Source organism: Mobula birostris, chromosome 18 (assembly GCF_030028105.1).
Source record: "Mobula birostris isolate sMobBir1 chromosome 18, sMobBir1.hap1, whole genome shotgun sequence".
In the NCBI taxonomy this organism is placed as follows: Eukaryota; Metazoa; Chordata; class Chondrichthyes; order Myliobatiformes; family Myliobatidae; genus Mobula; species Mobula birostris.
The window spans coordinates 26,255,466-26,275,914 of record NC_092387.1 but is presented as its reverse complement, the minus strand read 5'-3'; the positions used below and the strand labels follow the sequence as shown (position 1 = coordinate 26,275,914).

At 40.9% G+C, this 20,449-nt stretch overlaps 1 protein-coding gene across 1 annotated transcript in view; it reads left to right on the top strand.

The window, feature by feature from the left end:
* The first annotated feature begins 578 nt into the window (after positions 1-578).
* Positions 579-20,449, top strand: part of LOC140212010 (secretory carrier-associated membrane protein 5) — a 69,386-nt gene continuing 49,515 nt past the window's right edge. Inside the window, exons 1-2 of the mRNA XM_072282366.1 lie at positions 579-756; positions 19,813-19,871. Of these exons, the coding sequence (XP_072138467.1) occupies positions 19,865-19,871 (7 nt within the window). The 5' untranslated portion in view covers positions 579-756; positions 19,813-19,864. The remainder of the gene's footprint in view (positions 757-19,812; positions 19,872-20,449) is intronic.

The window sequence follows — 20,449 nt, the reverse complement described above, 5'->3', positions numbered from 1 at the left end:
TTGGTTTACAGATTAGACAAAATCACTAAACAAAGTATTACATACACCCTTGGAGGTCGACGGGGGGGGCGGGGGTGCTACCACCCTGAAATGAGTTTTTGCAGGGTGGGATGTCTGCACTTGTGTTCAGGAAATTAAGTTAAACTATTTTGAATCTTGAATATATGGATATAGCTGTCAGACAAGAGGTTGAGGCAGATACAATAACAAAATTAAAGAGGCAAGGGGTGGGTACATGGATGGGAAAGGTTTAGAGTGATATGGCTAAATGGGAGTAGCTTAGAGGGGCATATTGGTTGGTATGGTAACCCTGACTTGCCTCATACTTTTCCCCAGCTGCACATTTCTCAAAGGGGGCAACTTTATAAGTTTCCTTGTTGGCTTGACTGGTATGGGCAACGTGCGACAGCCTCCTTAGAGTTCAGAGATGCCTTCCTACCTGGCCAAGTGATTATCCCGGTGGAGAGAGCTGCGGTTACCACGGTGACCGATGAGTGACTGGTACTGATGCTGGCAGATCTCGCGGGAGGAGTAGGGAAGGTGCCTTTGTTCTCGCGAGAGTTGCCGGCCGGAAAAGGGGCCGCCGCTGGAAAAGACGCCTCCGTACAAGTCGGGCGCCGAGTGAGGCAGCGGGGCGGCCCGCGGTAGAAGAGACCGGATTAATAAGGAAGGTTAGGATGAAATAGCACAGCTCGGGGGCTGCGTTTCTTTTTCGCTTCCGCCTCTCCCGAAACACCTACAAGCAGCAGCTTTACGGTAAGGTGGAGCCCCGTGATTGGGTCTGGCTAGCAACCGGCCTAGCAACCGGCACTGCAGGGAAGGTGCAGAAGTCCTATTGAGGGAAAGGACGTTATGCAATGCTGGCAAGCTGTATAGGACGACCAGGATAACCTTGCATTAACGCAGATTCGTATCACCGATACGCACTAGGAGAGATTGAAATCAGATTTTTAAAAAAAAATCACAGCATTTAATGGTTGATGTGCACGAGTACAGATGTCAATCAATTTTATGCAATGTAGTTGAGGCCCAGTAGTTTTATTTCATTTAAAATAAATTAGAAGGTAAATATTATTGCAAATCAACAATGTGCTGTATAGTGGTTGGAACTGTGGGGATTTATTGTATTGGAAATCACAACACTGGAGAGTAAATTCAGTAGATTTTACATTAATATGGGTAGAAGCCACATTAGCTTAAAGCAGATGACTGATAAGTGATAAATTATGAAATATAAAGCATTTCCTTGAAAGTTATTACTATCAATGTGGGTGCAGATTAATTATATACAATATACAAGATTGGAATATGTAAATATACTGAGAATTAACATTGCATTTGAGTATACAAAAATATTGGGTTATACCAGGGATTTATTTTAATGGTAGCTTCGCTTGGTTTCAGTCTTAACAGAAGAAGGCATTGATAGAGCATTCATTCACATTTTGGTGTTGTAAATTGTCATATAACTGCATATATTTTTTCAGATGCAAAATTGCATATTTTAACTAAGGTCAAGCTGGCATTTAAATCTGAGGTGCTTGGAGCCCTGTGAAGCTCTAACATCATGATGTCATCTCAATCAGATGATTGATTTTTTTTTAACTGTAGCCTGTTATTCAGTGCTAGCTAGACTAACTGTTTTCTCCAGCTGATCTTGGTAAAATGTATTGACAATTCATAGCAGTTCATGCAAAGCACCTAAAGAAAGCAAAAGTTAGTAGTTATTGATTAATGCTACTTTTCTCTCTGCAAAGTGGCTGACCTATATTTTTTCCAGTAGCTTCTTCAATAAAGAGATGTAGTTAAAATTTTTGCTGAATAGGATAACATCGAATATGATCAGAATATTTTTGCGTTGTGATTTCCTAGTTGTATATTTCAAGTATATTGACTGCAATTTCTACAGCTTCAGTTCTCAGCTTGCTGAATTGGGAGAGTGGGATTGGTCATTAATGTACAACTGTGGCTCATCAGAGTGCCATTAGAATTCTGTAGGTTTTCCAGCTTGCTGGTTGCCTTTTGTTTCTTGTGCCTGAGTTGCAAGCAGGAAAAGCTTTTTTTTGTGTTAAAACTATGCACAGCATCCCTTGTTCTGCAGCAGCAATCTCTCTTTCTGATCAATTAGCAGTGCAATGTATAGGAACGCAAATTTCATGCTTGAAGTTAAAATGTATCTTTGGTTTCATGCTGCATGCTGGAGCAAATCATTACTGGTGCAGTTTGTACTTGCAGTGTTAACATGAGAATATGTCCATAAATAGCTAACCTGATAACTATAATACAGCCAACTACTTTGTGAATTATTAATTTGTTGCATGTAATGCAGGCTATTTAATTCCCAAATAATCTCTAGCGTTGTCCATGCTGAATGAAAAGAAGTACTTGTCATAGACAATACAGGGTTTGTCCACTATGATGTGGAGGAAGGGTGCAATTAGAAATTCTTTGTCTTGAATTTGTTTTGGTTGTAAGCTAAAGAAATGTTTGCTTTCTTCACAAATGTCATCAACAGGTAACAGCATGGAATGGCTTTGTTCAGTGCAGTTACTTTTGTCCACTGCACTTTTTTCTCTCTTCCCCTCCCCCCAGAAATAATTTGCCAAACATTCAATTTATCTTTTTAGAATTTAGCTTTACAGTCTGACCTTGTGAGTTGACTGGATTGATCCCACAATTCTAATGGACTTGCTTTTCAAGGGAGTCCATTTAGTACTTAATTATTATTACTATTATTTGTTTTTGTATTTGCAGAGTTTGTCTTTTGCACACTGGTTATTTGTCCATCTTTGCAATTCTTCTTTGATTCTGTTGTGTTTCTTTGTATCTACTGTGAATGCCTGCAGGAAAATTAATCTCAGGGTAGTATATGGTGACATGTACGTTCTTTGATAATAAATTTACTTTAAGCTTGATGAATGATCCTTGTATTGCTTCTGTTCACTGTGATAAGTACAGTAAATTACATTGAAAGCCACTGTTTGTACACACAGACCCTCATGAATTGAATTTTATTTTTCATTTTATCCTAAGCAACGATAGGGTCATGTATTGGACTGAACTGCAACTTATAAAACTTATGAATGGGGAAAGCATCAGAAGCAGCTCATATGAAATATGAAGTCATAATACTGATGTTTTAATATTAGTCATAACAGAAATAAGTTATCTCCCCCCTCTTTTTCCATTCCCCGTTCTGGTTCCTCTCTTCTCACCCACCCATCACTTCCTTAAGGTGCCCTTCCGCCTTCCCTTTCTTCCATATCCACTGTCCTTGCCTATTGGATTCCTTCTTTCACCTATCACCTCCCAGCTTCTCACTTCATGCTCCCCTCCATTTCCCCCTATCTGGCTTCACCTATCAGCTTGTACTCCTCCTCCTCCCCACCCACCACCTTATTCTAGCTTCTGCCCCTTTGTTTTCTAGTCCTGATGAAGGGTCTCGGCACAAAACATTAAGTATTTATTCCGTTCCATGGATGCTGCTTGACTTTTGACTTCTTCAGCATTTTGTCCATGGCTCAAGATTTCTAGCATCTGCAGAATCTCTTGAATTTTAAATGTTCTTTTGACAATGATTTGGTGAATCTGGAAAGCATTTGCCTGCTTTTGTCCAAGCTTTTCTTCATAAAGGTAGTCTGATTCTTTGGATATCTGAGAATTACAATATGGGGCACTGCTTCTGCAAAGTTTTTTCAGCACCTCTGAATGATCCATATTAGTTTTCATTTCAAGGTCATTCTGCAGTTAAGTGGATGTAGTTACCACTGGCACAAGGGACTTTTTGACTTATAACATCTACTTGATATGTTTGTGAGTGGCTTCTGAAGCAAATTACATTTAATACTAAAATGAAAACAGAAAATTCTGGGAAAACACAGCAGGTCAGGCCCCATCTGTGAGAAGTGTAAGAGTTGATGCCTAAGGTCGAAGGCACTTCACTGATTTTAATTCTTTTGATCATTGCTATATTTATTTTGAGTGTTGTGTTGTGCTTGATTACAGTTGAATCAGCCAATCCCTGGATTTGGTAAATCTGAGTGCAGGTTTGGATGTGCTGCCATCTTGCCTGCATTTTATCTCTGACTTCTGCATATCTGTGTGTGTTCAGAAAGACGAGCTGACCCACAAGAAGGATTTTGTCAGTAGCTCCCTACAAAACTGCTGGCTAGGGATAAATAAGAGGTTTGGGGTCCATAAAATGACAATCATTTCTAGATTTTAACTTTGAACTTGGTGAATGTGCTTAACCAACCCACCCTGCCAATATCCCCTCCGCATTATTGCTTATGGGCATTCCAAGAGCTCAAGAAGCAACCAATTACAAATTCTGTAATTCTTTTTGATGTGCAGCATCTAATTATATACAAAATAGCTGTGTTTTTGGCCGCATTGTGTTGACCATCTGCTCATTGTAACTGCCTGATTCTTGCAGCCACAGGCCCAGGCTGTTCTCTGGAACACAAGCTCTGGTAGCACGTCAAGAGCCAGCATGTCGTGTGGAATTTTTAATTTTCTCAAAACAGACAAAATATTTCTTATCTTTCATAACACCAGTCAAACGCATGATTATGTTCTAACTTTTCGTACTAGAGCATAAGAATGATATTAAATCAACCCAAGCCTGCGTTTTTGCCGGATTTTTTTGTGCTGGACTTCAGTTGTACCATTATTATCTGATTTTTATTCCCTCCTGAATCATATTTGCTCTTTGCAGGTGGTTCTGATATCAGTCCATCACTATTTAGTATTTACTTTATCTGAGTATTTAATGATTTGTATCAACCAGTGCATTTGAGTTGGGTTGGGGCATGTGACTTGCTGCAAATTGTTTATTATACTGGAAACATGCATCTAAAGAAGAGGGGAAACAGAAACACCAACAATTTCATGTGATATTTGTAGTGTAATTTCTCAGGAATACTGAAATCCAACTTAGCCATTTACAATGATATGGTCAACAGACTTTCAGTGTATGTGGCTTTCAATATATTTAGTGATTCAGATCAAGTGGAATCCTATTTTCTGCAGAACTCGTACAGCACAAAGTGAGCATTGAAGTGTATAGTAGAAAATATTGCATCGTGGCCGTTGACTGGGTAAGTCTATTGTCTCAATTGGGTTTATCACTGAAATATCGTATGTCATCAAATTACTTGTTTTGTGGTGGCAGTACAGTGCAAGATACTGGGCACGTGGCCAATTGCTTAAGGCATTCGACTAGCAACCTGAAGGTCGTGAGTTCGAGCCCCAGTCGAGGCGGCATGTTGTGTCCTTGAGCAAGGCACTTAACCATACAGTGCTCTGCGACGACACTGGTGCCAAGCTGTATCGGCCCTTGCCCTTCCCTTGGACAACATCGGTGTCATGGAGAGGGGAGACTCACAGCATGGGCAACTGCCGGTCTTCCATACAACCTTGCCCAGGCCTGCACCCTGGAGACTGAAGACTTTCCAGGTGCAGATCCATGGTCTTGCAACACTAACAGATGCCTTAACAGTGCAAGACATTAAAAAGTAACTAGTAAATTACAAAAAAACAAATGTACCTGACTTTTCCTTTAATGTTCATGGACTGTACAGAAATCTGATCGCAGAGACCAAGAAACTAAAATTTTGAGTGTGCATCTTTAGGCTCTTGTACCTCCTCCCCAATGGTAGTAAAGGGAAGAGGACATGTCCTAGAAGGTGATGGTCCTTAATGATTGGTGCTGCCTTCTTGGTGCACTGCCTTTTGAAAATGTTCTTGATGGTGGGAAGGCTGTGTCCGTAATGGAGTTGGCTGAGTCTACAACTTTCTGCAGTGTCTTTCAATCCTGTGCTTTAGAACCACCATACCAGGTGTGATGTAACCAATCAGAATGCTATCCATGGTATAGCTGTAGAAATGTGTTAGTCTTTGTTGACGTACCAAATCTTAAACTCTAAATGAAGTATCATATTTTAGAATATTTAATCACTTCCCAAGGGAGAATGTTTTAATATTTGCTCTGTCAACCCATTGTTCAGAATGCCCATGTTATTAGACCCACATCTATACCTCCTTCCCTCAACTTTGTATTTTCTATGTAATCTTTGCAGAATGTCACATTATTGATAATGTTTGAAGGTGAAATTCTGCCACATCTCAGCGCTTTTAAAATTAATTGTTTAGCATTTTAGATACTGTTTACATCTCCACAACCTATAAATTAAATTTTCCAGGATTGTTGTGAATGTAAACTTTAAATACAGATGTTCTGTTGTAAGGTGTTTTCTGGGCTCACCAACAACACACACACAACTTGGGGATATCTTCAGGTTATCACCATGGTGCTATTATCTATTCTAAAACTGTGATATAAAATTACCTACTTAGTGACCAAAGGATTTGGCAAGATTATCAGTCAGCAATTACTTAATTTTCTAATTTGCAGATGTAAATTTAAAAATAATTTAGTGCAAGTTAAAAACTTGCAGTCATGCCAACACGTAAGTAACGTTTGTGTGAAGCTAAGCATATGAATATAACCAAAAATACGCTTTACGAATTTTCAAAATCTAAGTACAAAAAATATAAAATTAATTTGGTAATTATGTATAATGTTATTCAAAATCAATTATAAATAGAATTCCTGTAATCACTAGTTCATGTTCTCTGCACAACCCAATAGGACAGATTTTCAAAGCAATGCACATAAAATGCTGGAGGAACTCAGTCAGACAGCATCTATGGAAATGAATAAACAGTTGACATTTCGGGTAAGGTCTCTTCATCAGCACTGGAAAGGTGGGGGGGAAGATGCTAGAACAAAAGGTAAGGGGGTTGAAGGAGAACAAGCTAGAAGGTGATGGGTGAATCTGGGTGGGTGGGGGAGAGGATGAAGTAAGAAGCTAGGAGGTGAGGTGGAAAAGATGAGGGTTGGAGAAGGAATCTTGATAGGAGAGGGGACCATTGGAGAAAGGGAGGGCAGCAAGGGGGAAATGATAGGCAGGTGAGGAGAAGAGGTAAGAGGCCAGAATTGGGAATTGAAGAAGGGGAAAGGTGGGGGAAATAATTACCAGAGGTTGTGGAAATTGATGTTCATGCCATCAGATTGAAGACTATCTTGACAGAACATGAGGTATTGCTCCTCCAACCTGAGTGGCCTCCTTGTGACAGAAGAGGAGGCCATGGACCAGGGTAGGAATTAAAATGGTTGGCTAGCAGGAAGTCCTTTTTACGGATGGAGCGGAGGTGCTCAACGAAGTGGATAGATTTCCATATGTTCATTTAAATTGTATTTTCTTGTATAAATACACGTTTCATCTTGCTGTGGTAACTAAAAGCAAAGTTTAATTTAGGTGCTTTGAGATGCATGTGTTTACAGTTTGCATAAAGTACTTTGAGGTAATAGATTTTCAATATTACCTACTGCTGCAGTGGTTTATTTAATTGTGAAATCTTGACTTTGTCTTTACACCAATGACTGATCATCACACTTTATTAATCTATTCTTTTAGAGGCTCCTACTTTTTCTTTAGGATTATGATCTAAACCTTCCCCTCAGATTAGAGCTATCCCAATGTGGTTATTTAGATTTCTAATGACATATAGTGGTCATTACTACACATAGGCTAGTCTTAACTATCTGCATTTTGTTTTGTTTTCTTTTACAAAAGATTCTTTTCACTTGGGTGCCCATGAAGTGGCTTTGTTTTAAATACGTAGCATAAGGTCTGTCCCAGTCCAAAAGAACTATTAAAGTCAATATTTTTGGCTCTTGGTCCATGGCCTTCAGGATTGTAGTATATCAAGTGTTCATGTAGGTACCTTTAAAAATGTGATGCTACTTTTGCTCTGCCTCCACCCTTTAAAATGCTGAACTATATATTAACGTCACCAGTCCAACTAACTTTCTCATCGCCATTCTAATCCTTTTATCTATCCTTCTATCCATCTTTTCCAGTAATTTTCTTGTGACCTATGTTAGGCACACTGGCCTGTAGTTGTTTGTTTTATTCTTTAACACACAAAGAATCAAGCACCATGTTGTAGCTAGTGAGTATTGAAAAAGACCACTTCATGAATTCTTGACCTCTTAATTAAGTTCTCACCTACAGTTGCAACAAAAAGATTGTGAACCCTCTGTCAATAACTGGTTTTCTACATTAATTACTCTTTAAAATTTGGTCTGATCTTCATGTAAGTCACTATAATAGACAAACACAATCAGCCTAAACTAATAATACAAACAATTGTATGTTTCATGTCTTTATTGAACACATTGTTTAATCATTCACAGTCCAGACTGGAAAAAGTATGTGACTCCTTGTATTTAATAACTGGTAGAACCTCCTTTAGCAGCAGTAACCTCCACCAAACGTTTCCTGTAGCTGCTGATCAGACTTGCACAATGGTGAAGAGGAATTTTAGATCATTCCTCCATAGAAAACTACTTCAGTTCCTCAATATTTCTGGGGTACCTTGCATGAACAGCCCTCTTCAGGTCATGCCACAGCATCTCAATCGCGTTAAGGCCTGAACTCTGACTTGGACATTCCATAACATTTTTTTAAACCATTCTGTTGATTTACTCTTGTGTTTCAGATCCTTGCCTTGTTGCATCATCCAACTCTATTAAGCTTCAGGTGACAGACCGCTACCGACATTCTCCTGTAAAATGGCTCGATACAATTTTGAATTTATTGTTACCTCAATGATTGCAAGTTGCCCTGGCTCTGAGGCAGCAAAGCAGCCCCAAACCATGATGCTCCTTCCACCACGCTTCACAGTTGGGATGAGGTTTTGGTGGAGCTGTGCAATGCCCTTTTTCCTCTAAGCATAGTGGTGTGCATTTCTACCAAAAAGTTCAACTTTTGTTTCACCTGTCCGCAGAACAATGTCCCAGATGGATTGTGGAACATTCAGGTGGTCTTTTTTAAACTTGAGACATGCAGCACTGTTATGTGTTTTTTTTTGGAGAGCAGTGGTATCCTTCCACGAACACCATTCTTGTTCTGTGTTTTTCTTAAAGTAGACACACGAACAGAAACTTTAGCAAGTTGTAGATTTCTGCAGGTCTTTTGCTGTCACCTTTGGGTTCTTTTTCACCACCTTCAACATTGCATCTGAGATGAGCTCGGGCCCAGAGAACTCACCGGCGTTTCTGCATAGAATTGATGTATGGCTTCCTTCTTGCGTAATACAGTTTCAAGTTGCATTTCTGGATGCAGCGACGGACTGTGTTGAGTGGACAGTGGTTTTTCGAAGCACTCCTGAGCCCAGGTGGCTATAATTGTCACAGTAGCATGATGGTTTCTTAGGCAGTGCCGCCTGAGGGCTTGAAGATCACACGCATTCAACAGTGGTTTCCAACCTTGCCCTTTACGCACTGAGATGTGTCTGAATTCTCTGAATCTTTTCACAATATTATGTACTGTAATGTTGAAAGATGTAAATTCTCTGCAATCTTGCGTTGAGAAATGTTCCTTTTGAACTGACTAACAATTCTCTCACAAATTTTGGCACAACGGGGTGAGCCATGACCCATCCTTGCTTGCAAAGACTGAGCCTTTGATGGATGCTACTTTTATACCCAGTCATGATACCTCACCTGCTACCAGATAGCCTGCTTAATGTGGAGCCTTCCAAACCGGTGTTACTTGAATACTCTGTGCACTTTTCAATCTTATTTTAACTCTGTCCCAACTTTTGTTGAGTGTGTTGCAGCCATCAAATTTTAAATTTGTGTATATTTACAAAATACAATTAAGTCGGTCAGTAGAACTATTGAAAATCTTTTCTTTGTACTTTTGTCAGTTAAGTAAAGGTTCATGTGAATTAACATATCACAGATTTGTGTTTTTATTGCATTTTGTAAAATATCCCAACTTTTCTGGAAATGGGTTTGTACTTTGTCCAGGTCTTTCTTTGTGCTGTTTGAAATTGGCCCTAACCACCCCCCCCACCCCCCACCGTTGAAGACCTTAACTCTACAACTAACCTTGTCTTTTTCCATTGACTACCTTGAACCTTACTGAACTAGTCACTTTTTCCAAACAGTTCCTCAACAGATACCTCTACGACTTGCCCATCTTCCTCCCGAAGATGAAGTAGAGTGCAGTTCCTTCTCTAATAGGACTCTACTTACAAGAGAAAATCTGCAAATGCTGGAAATCAAAGTAATATACACAAAATGCTGAAGGAGCTCAGCAGGCCAGGCAGTATCTGTGATAAAGAGAAGACAGTCGATATTTCGGGCCCAGACCCTTCACTAGCGAAATTGGATGTACGACAACTCTGACAGGGTTTGCGAGACATTACTTCCTACAAAGTGAAACCCAATAGCATGAATGGGAGCGATGCTTCACTACCAGATGAACTCAACGCCTTCTATGCCTGCTTTGAAAGGGCTAATATAACTACAGCTGTGAAGATACCTGCTGCACTTGGTGACCCTGTGATCTCTCTCTCAGACCTTTAAAGAGGGTGAACCCTCGCAGGGCGAAAGGTCCCAATGGAGTACCTGGTAAGGCTGTGAAAACTTGTGCCAACCAACTGGTGGGAGTATTCAAGGACATTTTCAACCTCACTGCTACGGGTGGAAGTTCCCACTTGCTTCAAAAAGGCAACAATTATATCAATGCCTAAGAAGAATAATGTGAGCTGCCTTGATGACTATTGCCTGGTAGCACTTACATGTACAGTGATGAAAAGCTTTGAAAGGTTGGTCATGACTAGACTGAACTCTTGACTTAGCAAGGACTTGGACCCATTGCAATTTGCCTATTGCCACAATAGGTCAGTGGCAGATGCAATCTCAATGGCTCTTCGCTTGGCCTTAGACCACCTGGACAATATGAACATCTGTGTCAGGATGCTGTTCACTGACTATAGCTCAGCATTTAACACCTATAATTGTGATTTGAGAAGTTACAGAACCTGGGCCTCTGTACCTCCCTCTGCAATTGGATCTTTGACTTCCTAACCGGAAGACCACAATCTGTGCAGATTGGTGATAATACCTTTTCCTCACTGACGATCAACACTGGTGCACCTCGGGTGTGTGCATGGCCCACTGCTCTGCTCCGTTATATACCCATGACTGTGTGGCTAGGCATAGCTCAACTACCATGTTGATGATGCAACAATTGTTGGTAGAGTCTCAGATGGTGATGAGAGGGCGTACAGGAGCAAGATACGCCACTAGTGGAGTGGTGTTGCAACAACACCCTTGCACTCATTGTCAGTGAGACGAAAGAGCTGATTGTGGACTTCAGGAAGAGTAAGATAAAGGAACACACCAATCCTCAGGGATCAGAAGTGGGGAGAGTGAGTAGTTTCAAGTTCTTGGATGTCAAGATCTCTCAGGACTTAACCTGGTCCAACATATTAATGCAGTTATAAAGAAGGCAAGGCAGTGATTATACTTCATCAGGAGTTTGAAGAGATTTGGTATGTCAACAAAAACACTCAGTTTTCTGTAGATGTACTGTGGAGAGCATTCTGACAGGCTGCATCATTGTCTGGTATGGGGTCGGGGGTGACTACTGCACAGGACCGAAAGAAGCTGCAGAGGGTTGTAAATTTAGTTGGCTCCATCTTGGGTACTAGCCTACAAAGTACCCAGGGCATCTTCAAGGAGCAGTGTCTCAGAGAGATAACGTCCATTATTAAGGACCTCCAGCACCCAGGGCATGTCCTTTTCTCACTGTTCCCATCAGGTGGGAAGTACAGAAACCTGCATCTTCTTCCCCACTGCCTTCTGATTCCTAAATGGACATTGAACAGGTGAAAACTACCTCACTTTTTTAGTATACATTATTTCTGGTATTTTGCACAATTTTAATCTATTCAATATATGCATACTGTAAATTGATTTACTTATATTTTTTCTTCTATACATAATATTGAACTGCTGCTGCTGTTAACAAATTTTACAACACATGCAGCGGTAATAAATCTGATTTTGATTATCTAAACCCCTTGCATTAAGATAATATCTATAAGCATTAGGGAAGTTAAAATTCCACAATACTGTGTTTTACTTCTTGCTGTGAATTGCCTCCATGTCTATTCGTCTAAATCACTATTGGAGAGCTTATAATATAATATCATTAAAGTGATTACTACTTTCTTATTTCTAAGTTCTACCCATATAACTTTAACTGATCCCTTCCAGACTTCCTCCCTGACTATGAATTAATGCTCACCCTGATCAACAGTGCAATGACTCCTCCCTTTTTGCACCTTCCTCCAGCACACCTGAAACTTTCATATGCTTGAGCTGTCAGACCTGCCCTTCCCTCAGTTGACATGTTGCGAGCATAGAGTTGGATTAGTCCTGCTTATTGTGGAGGGGTTGAAGCCAAGTTTGGATGCAGTACATACTTGATGAATGATGAATGGGCTTTAGACAAGGTAGGATTTTTTTTCCCGTGGGGTCTTCACGGTAGGAGTGAAGCAGAAATTTGAGGTTTGCAAAGCACTCATTGGACGATTGTTATCTGTAACAGAACTCCATTTATGTTTTGATTAAAGTATGAACTTATTGAAATATTTAGAAAATATTTCAAAAACCATTATTTTAAATTTGTTTTACATTAAATATTTCAACGTGGAACAGGAAGTACATATTCCTGCATTGGCATACGTATTCGCATAGCTCTTCAATGTGATGTTGTTTCATATATGTTTTGGAAAATACATTGTGTAGATTTGTTCTTGGTTACATTTATTCAATTTACTATTTGTCTACTAATCCACATACCAATGCAATCCTATTTTTTTCTTCTATCTGCACCTTAAAAAAAACCTGAAAATCATGACTGTTTCGTGGAATTTGCATTGCAGCTACTCAAATGAAAATAAGAGAAGGAAGCTGCACAAGTGGGGAAATTTAAATTATAAGGAAATGATGGAAATCCGCAGCATCTTTGGAAAGAGACAAATTTAACATTTTCAGGTGGAAGATCTCTTCCCCCCCACCTCCCCACTTCTACCCTGCCCTATGTCAAAACTCAAGATATAGTACATAAGATGTTGCTTTGCAATGTTAGGGACCCTTTATGAAGATCAAATTTAGTTCAATTCGAGTTTAATTGTCATTCAACCATACATGAACTCAGCCGAACAAGAAAATGTTACTCTGGGGCCAAGGTGCAAAACACAATCACACACAGCACAAAACACACATTACACGTATTGATGGTAAGAAAAAGGCACGCAATATCAAATCCAAACTCGAGCCATTCAACGCCACTTATCTGCAGATGACCACAATAGAGCTTGTCTTCTGCCAAGCAAACACGGGGCGGGGGGTGGTGGCAGGGGGAAGCCCAGATGTTGCACCAAGCTTCCCCCACCTCCCCAACTGGGTGGAGCACACTGGCCCCAATGCCTCTCTACTGCAGGTTATAAACAGGCAACACCAGAGCATAAACACAAAATCTGCAGATGCTGGGGTCAAAGCAACACTCACTACAAGCTGGAGGAACTCAGCAGGTTGGGCAGCATCCATGGAAACGATCAGTCAATGTTTCGGGCTGGAACCCTTTGTCAGGACTGAAGAGGGAAGGGGCAGAGGCCCTATAAAGAAGTGGGAGCAGGGTGGGAAGGAGAAGGCTGGAAGGTTCCAGGTGAAAAACCAGTAAGGGGAAAGATCAAGGGGTGGGGGAGTGGAAGCAGGGAAGGCATAGGCAGGAAAGGTGAAGAAGGAATAGGGGCAAGCACACTGGGTATTAGAAGGAGGTGGAACCATGAGGGAGGTGATAGGCAGCTGGAGGAGGGGGCAGAGTGAAACTGGGATGGGGGAAGAGAGGGGGAAGAAATTACCGGAAGTTGGGAAATTCAATGTTCATACCAAGTGGCTGGAGACTACCCAGATGGTATATGAGATGTTGCTCCTCCAACCTGAGTGTAGCCTCATCATAGCAGTAGAGGAGGCCATGTATGGACATAGCCGAATGGGAATGTGAAGCAGAGTTGAAGTGAGGCCCTGAGTCCATTGAATGCCGCAGAAATCTGGAGTTAGTTGCATTTAACCAATTTCCCCCAGGATCAATAAAGTATGATTATGACTACTATTGCTGTTCCTACTGTGAGGAAAATGGAAAGTCCTGAGCTGTGTATTTCATGTTAAGAATGGCAGATTTTCATAGTAACTGCCCCATGTTTGCTCATTTCTCTGCAGACATTTGTCAGCCCTAAAACAACTCTGCTTCACAGATCAGCTGCAGTGAAAAAGTGAGGGAAAAATACATTGGGTAATGCTATTGTATGTCTGTTCAGGTAGCTTCAGTGTGAAATTTGCAGCCTTGTGACCTCACAGCTTGAATGTGGGCCAATCATTGAAGTAGAGTTTAAGCTTAATGTGTGATGCACAAAATAAAAAAGCTTCAGATATTTTGACTATGGTGTGAATTCAATTGTAGGATGAAACCACTGAGATTGGAATTGATACCCTTAAATAGCTCTTCGTGGATTTCAGTATATCGTGCTCCTCATTTTATTCAAGAATATACACAATGGCCACTCTATTAAGTAAAGGAACGGAGCTCAGTGTGGTCTTCTGCTGTATCCTATTCGCTTCAAGATTCAACGTTATGTGTTCATAGATGCTCTTCAGCCAACCACTGTCGTAACACATGGTTACTTGAGTTACTGTTGCCTTCCTGTCAGTTTGAATCAATCTTCCCATTCTCTCTGACCTCATTAACAAGATACTTTCTCACACAGAACTGATGCTCACTGGATGTTGGTTGTTTTTCACACCATTCTCTGTAAATCAAAGAGACTGTTGTACATAGAAATGTTCTGAGATAAACTACCCTTTTTTTTGGCACCAATAATCAATCCACAGTCAAATTCACTTCGATCAATTTCTTCCTCATTCTGATATTTGGTCTGAACTGCAACGGAACCTCTTGACAACGTCTGTGCGCTTTGATGCATTGAGTTGCTGCTACATAATTGGCTGATTAGATCTTTGCATAAATAAGTTTGTGTACCTAATAAAATCTGTCTTTCTAATCATTTTGGAACACCAGTTTCAAGCATGAGGGAATCAAAAATGTTAAGCCAACAATGTCATTTCATATGCAGTGCCTTGAAAAAATGTTCAGCCCCTAACCCTTTGTTTACATAAATAAGGATTACATCCAGGGAATTTGATCAATTTAACTGAATTTTTATTTGTGAATCAGATGTTCCTTTTTCTCCCCCCCCCCACAGTAGAACCCAAAAACAGAGGAAAATGTAAAGCATGAAAAACTAAAAATTCAAGAACTGAAATGTCAGCAGTTCAAAAGTATTCACCGCCCTTTGATCAGTACTTAGTTGAACCACCTTTTACACAGCTAGTAGTCTTTTTGGATAAGACTCTATTAGATTTGCACCACCTGATGGAGCAAGATTTGCCCATTCCTCCTTGCAAAATGGCTTAAGCTATGCCAGGTTAGTTGGGAAGCAGCAGTGGACAACAATCTTCAGGACTTGATAGAGATGTTCGATTGGGTTAAGGTCAGGACTTAGACTGGGCCACTCAAGAACATCAATTTTCTTCGTTTGAAGCCAGTCCATTATTGTTCCGGCAGTGTGCTTTGAGTCACTGTCCTGCTGAAATACTAACTACCTCCCCAGTTTAAGCTTTCTGGCAGAGGGTAGAAGGTTTTTATCCAGGATCTCTATGTATTTAGCAGCATCCATCTTCTCATCAATCCTGGCCTGATTTCCAGTCACTGCTGCTGAAAAGCATTCCCATAGCATGATGCTACCTCTACCATACTTTGATAGGAATGGTATCACCTAGTTAATGCACAGTATTAGATTTATGCCACATGTTGAGGCCAGAAAGTTCTACTTTAGTCTCATCTGACCACAAGACCAACTTCCACATCTTTACAGCATCTTCTAAGTGAAACTTTGCAAAGTCTTTTTGAGCAAAGATATGCTTTTTGTGGCACGTGTAGAGATGAATATTTTCAGACTGCTGACATTTCAGTTTTTGAATGTTTAGTTTTTAATGCTTTACTATTTTCCTTGTCTTTTTTGGACACTCGTGAAAAGAAGAGCATGTGATTCACAAATAAAAATTCTCAGTTAAATTGATCATAATCCCTGGTTTTATGCCAACAAGGTGTTTGGGATGAATACTGTTACAAGGCACTGTATATATCTGTTGCATTATCAACTTCGGGCAGGGTCAGTTAATTCTTTGTCAACAAATGCTTTAAAAAGTGGTGCTTCAATTGATTTAATTTCTTGGTGCATTTTTTTTTTAGTAAGATCCCTTGATGTTGTTATTTCCTTGCCATTGCCTGTCTGGTACAATCATTCATGTTTATGAATGAAATGGGTTAAATCAGTACAACTGTTTTTGTTCACAGGGACAGCAACCCTCTTTTCAAAGAAAACTCTCGCCAAATAGTGTGCTTGATAATCAGACTAAGAATTATTTTCAAGGACTTTATTACACACAGATCAAGTTGCTTTGCCCCGCCCATAGAATCTACTAAGTAGGATAATCATGTTTTGCTAATTGTGACATGTTAGTACAAAGCCGTTGGGGTCTGTAAGTACTTATAAATGCTCACAAATGAGCAGATGGTAAATATAACCAGATTAATTGTATTTTGTGGTTTTGATTATTAACTACTATGCTTTTTTAAAAATCATGTATAGAATTGCATAGCAAGAAATCTTAATTCAGAAATAGATAAATAGCAGTATTTAAAGAGATTAGGATTAAGATTTAAACACAAGAAATTCTGCAGATGCTGGAAATCCAGAATAACACACAAAATAGGAACTCAACAGGTTAGGCAGCATCTCTGGAAAAGAATACAGTTGATGTTTTGGGACAAAACCTTTAACGTGGATGGGAAGGGATGGGGGAAGGAACCAGAATAAGGTGGGGAGAAGGGAAGGAGTAAAGCTTAGGTAGTGGATAAAGCCAGGTAAGGATGGGTGGGGGAGGGTGGAGTGAAGTGAGAAGCTAGGAGGTGATTGGTGCAAAAGGTAAAGTGCTAAAGAAATAGGAATCTGATTGGAGAGGAGGATTAAATCTGCTTTTATGCTTTGTTTTTTTTGCCAGTAGCAGAAGCAGGCTGCAAGGAAGGATTCTGAGGATGGAACAGAGGAAGTGATAGAGTGAAAGGCTGGGCAAGTGTAATTAGGGTTCAGGTCTTAATGGAAGTAACTGCTGATAGACTATGCCAAATACATTAAAACTGCAGTACAATAATCTGCTGTCTTTCCATTTGGAAATCCTAATTGTTGGGTGTTTGACTTGCCAGGAATTGTATGCCATTCTCCTTACAGAGTTACCAAGACCTTGGTTCCAGTGCTTCTTTTACGCTTGCCAGTTTCACTAGGAGTTTTACTGTTAAATCATAAATACAAAAAAACAACCGTGAGCTTCAGTGGCCACTAAACTGTCACCAACAAAGTTGATTGGGCTGGATTATTGGGAATTGTACAGTATTTTTTTTTGAAACATAGAATGTTCAGCACAAACGAGCTGTTTGGCCCATCTGGTCTGTTCCAGTATTTATAATGTGTCAACCAAAAATACCTGAGTATCAGTATGGTCATACCACTGTATTTTGCAAAGAAGCAAGAAGTGTAGATACAGGCCTTTTGTGCCTGCTACACTAATATACTTGTCTTCTAGAATTGTTATAAAGACACAGACTTGCAGTACCCCAAAGATTACTCATTCATCCGGTAATTCGACGTACCACAGGCTCGCTGTTTCTCCCTAATAAGGGAAAAAGAGGCGTCCCCATTTCACAGTGAGAGGGGAGACATAATAAACAACTTGCTGATATACAATGTTAAATGCCTACTGTGTCACTTTTTCCGAGCTCTATGCCCAGTGAGTGGCCCCAGAAAGGCTCTGGTCTCTGGACACACAGCCCACAGCAGCTAACCCGCTGCTTCTGATGTTCCGTGTTCTCCCACGATGCCTCAGTCAGGGGCACTGGCCTAGAATCAGCCCATCCCCAGAGCCACGAAAACCCGGCACCCTGAAGGCACGCTAGTCTTCCAGGACACGTCCTTGGGATATCAAAAAGTGGCTGGTCGTGAGGCCCTGAGAGCTGGTCCCATTCCCGCAAAGAACCAAAGGAGTAGATGTTCATGCCATCAGATTGGAGGTCATGGATAGACATATGAAAAATATGAAGTGGAATTAAAATGGGTGGCTACTGGGATTGGGAGATCCTGCTGCTTCTGGCAGACAGAGTGTAGGTGCCTGGCGAAGTTGTCTCCCAATCTTTGTCTGGTCTCTCTGATGTATAGAGGCCACACCAGGAGCACCAGACACAGTATATGACCCCAACAGATTCACTTGTGAAGTGTCACCTCACTTAGATGGACTATTTGGGGCCCTGAATGGTGGTGAGGGAGGAGGTATAGGGGCCATTTCCTACATCGCCCTCCCCTTTTTTGATCTCTGTCTCTATCTCTGGAGACAGCTTATCCATTGATGTCTATTATAAACCCACAGACTCTCTCAACTACCTGGACTATACCTCTTCCCTTGTGAAAACGCCATCCCCTTCTCTCAATTCCGCTGTCTCTGCCACATCTGCTCTCAGGGTGAGGCTTTTCATTCCAGAATGAAGGAGATGTCCTCCTCCTCCAAAGAAAGGGGTTTCCCTTCCTCCACCATCAATGCTGCCCCAACCACTTCTCTTCCATTTCACGCATGTCTGCTCCCACCTCATCCTCCTGCTACCCTACCAGGGGTAGGTTTCTTCGTCTTCACCTACCACTCCACCAGTCTCTGCATCCAGCACATAATTATCCATAACTTTTGCTATCTTCAACGGGATCCCACCACCAAGCACGTCTCGTCCCCCACCCCCCACGACTTTCTACTTTCCACTTTCCACAAGCATAGCTCCCTGCTTGACTCTCAAACAGTCCTTCCAGGTGAGGCGACACTTCACCTGTGAGTCTGTTTGGGTCATATACCGTGTCCGGTGCTCCTGGTGTGGCCTCCTGTACATTGGTGAGACTTGACGTAGATTGGAAGAGACTGCTTCCCAGAGCATCTATGTTCCGTCCACCAGAAGAAGCAGAATCTCTCAGTAGCCACCCATTTTAATTCCACTTCCTGTTTCCTTCCAATATGTCTATCTGTGGTCTCCTCTACTTGTCACAATGAGGCCACACTCAGGTTGGAGGAACAACACCTCGTATTCCATCTGGGTAGCCGCCAACCTGATGGCATGAACATCGATTTCTCGAACTTCTGATAATACTCCCCCTTCACCATTTCCCCATCCCCTTTTCCCTCTCTCACCTTATCTTCTTGCTTGCCCCTCGCCTTCCTCTGGTGCTTCTCCCACCCCCTTTTCTTTCTTCCATAGCCTGTCCTCTCCTATTAGATTTCCCCCTTCTCCAGTCCTGTATCTCTTTCGCCAATCAATTTCCCAGCTCTTTACTTCACCCCTGCCCCTCCCAGTTTCACCTATCACCTTGTTTCTCTCTCCTCTCCGCCCACCTTTTAACTCTACCCTTCATCTTTTTTTCTTCAGTCCTGCTGAAGGGTCTCAGCCTGAAATGTTGACTGTACTTTTTTTTTGTCCCCTGTAGATGTCGCCTGCCCTGTTGAGTTCTTCCAGCATTTTGTGTGTGTGTTGCTTGGATTTCCAGCATCTGCAGATTTTCTCTTGTTTGTAATTGTATTTTGGTACTGATTTGCAATAGTGAAATTTGAGTTAGAATGTTCATTTAACTAACTGTCATTTGCAGTGAAATGATTTGTGATAGTTAAATTTTATAATTCAACTGGAATTCTGATTTGGGACTTGTATTTTATAGCCCTTTTTTTTTGTTTTACAGGTTGGAACGTATAACCTACTTCAAAAGGCAAAGCACAGATACTATTTAAAGTATGGCAGGTATGGGTATATATTGTAAGTCATGTTCAAGTTGCTGAAAATAATCTACATTTCCTGGAAGCACAAAGGACTAAGTCATCATAAAGTAACATTTGATATAACTTGCATCTCACATTAAGTGCAAATTCTACACTCAGTGGCCACTTTATTAGGCACACCTCGTTAATGTGCTATTAATGTGATAGCAATTCGCTGCATAAAAGCATGTAGACATGGTCAAGAGGTTCAGCTGATGTTCAGACCAAACATCAGAATGGAGGAAGAAATGTGATCTAAGTGACTTTTGATTGTGGAATGACTGCTGCTGCCAGATGGGGTGGTTTGAGTGTATCAGAAACTGCTGATCTCCCGGGATTTTCACACTAGTCCCTAGAGTTTACTGAGAATACTAAATAAAAGCCATTGAGCAGTGGCTCTAAAGGAGAAAATGCCTTGTTAGAGAGAGGAGTTGGAGCAGAATGACCAGAGTGGTTCAAGCTGACAGGAAGACAACAGTAACTCAAATAACCACACATTACAACAGTAGTATGCAGAAGAGCATCTCTGAACACACAACACATCAAACCTTGAAGTGGATG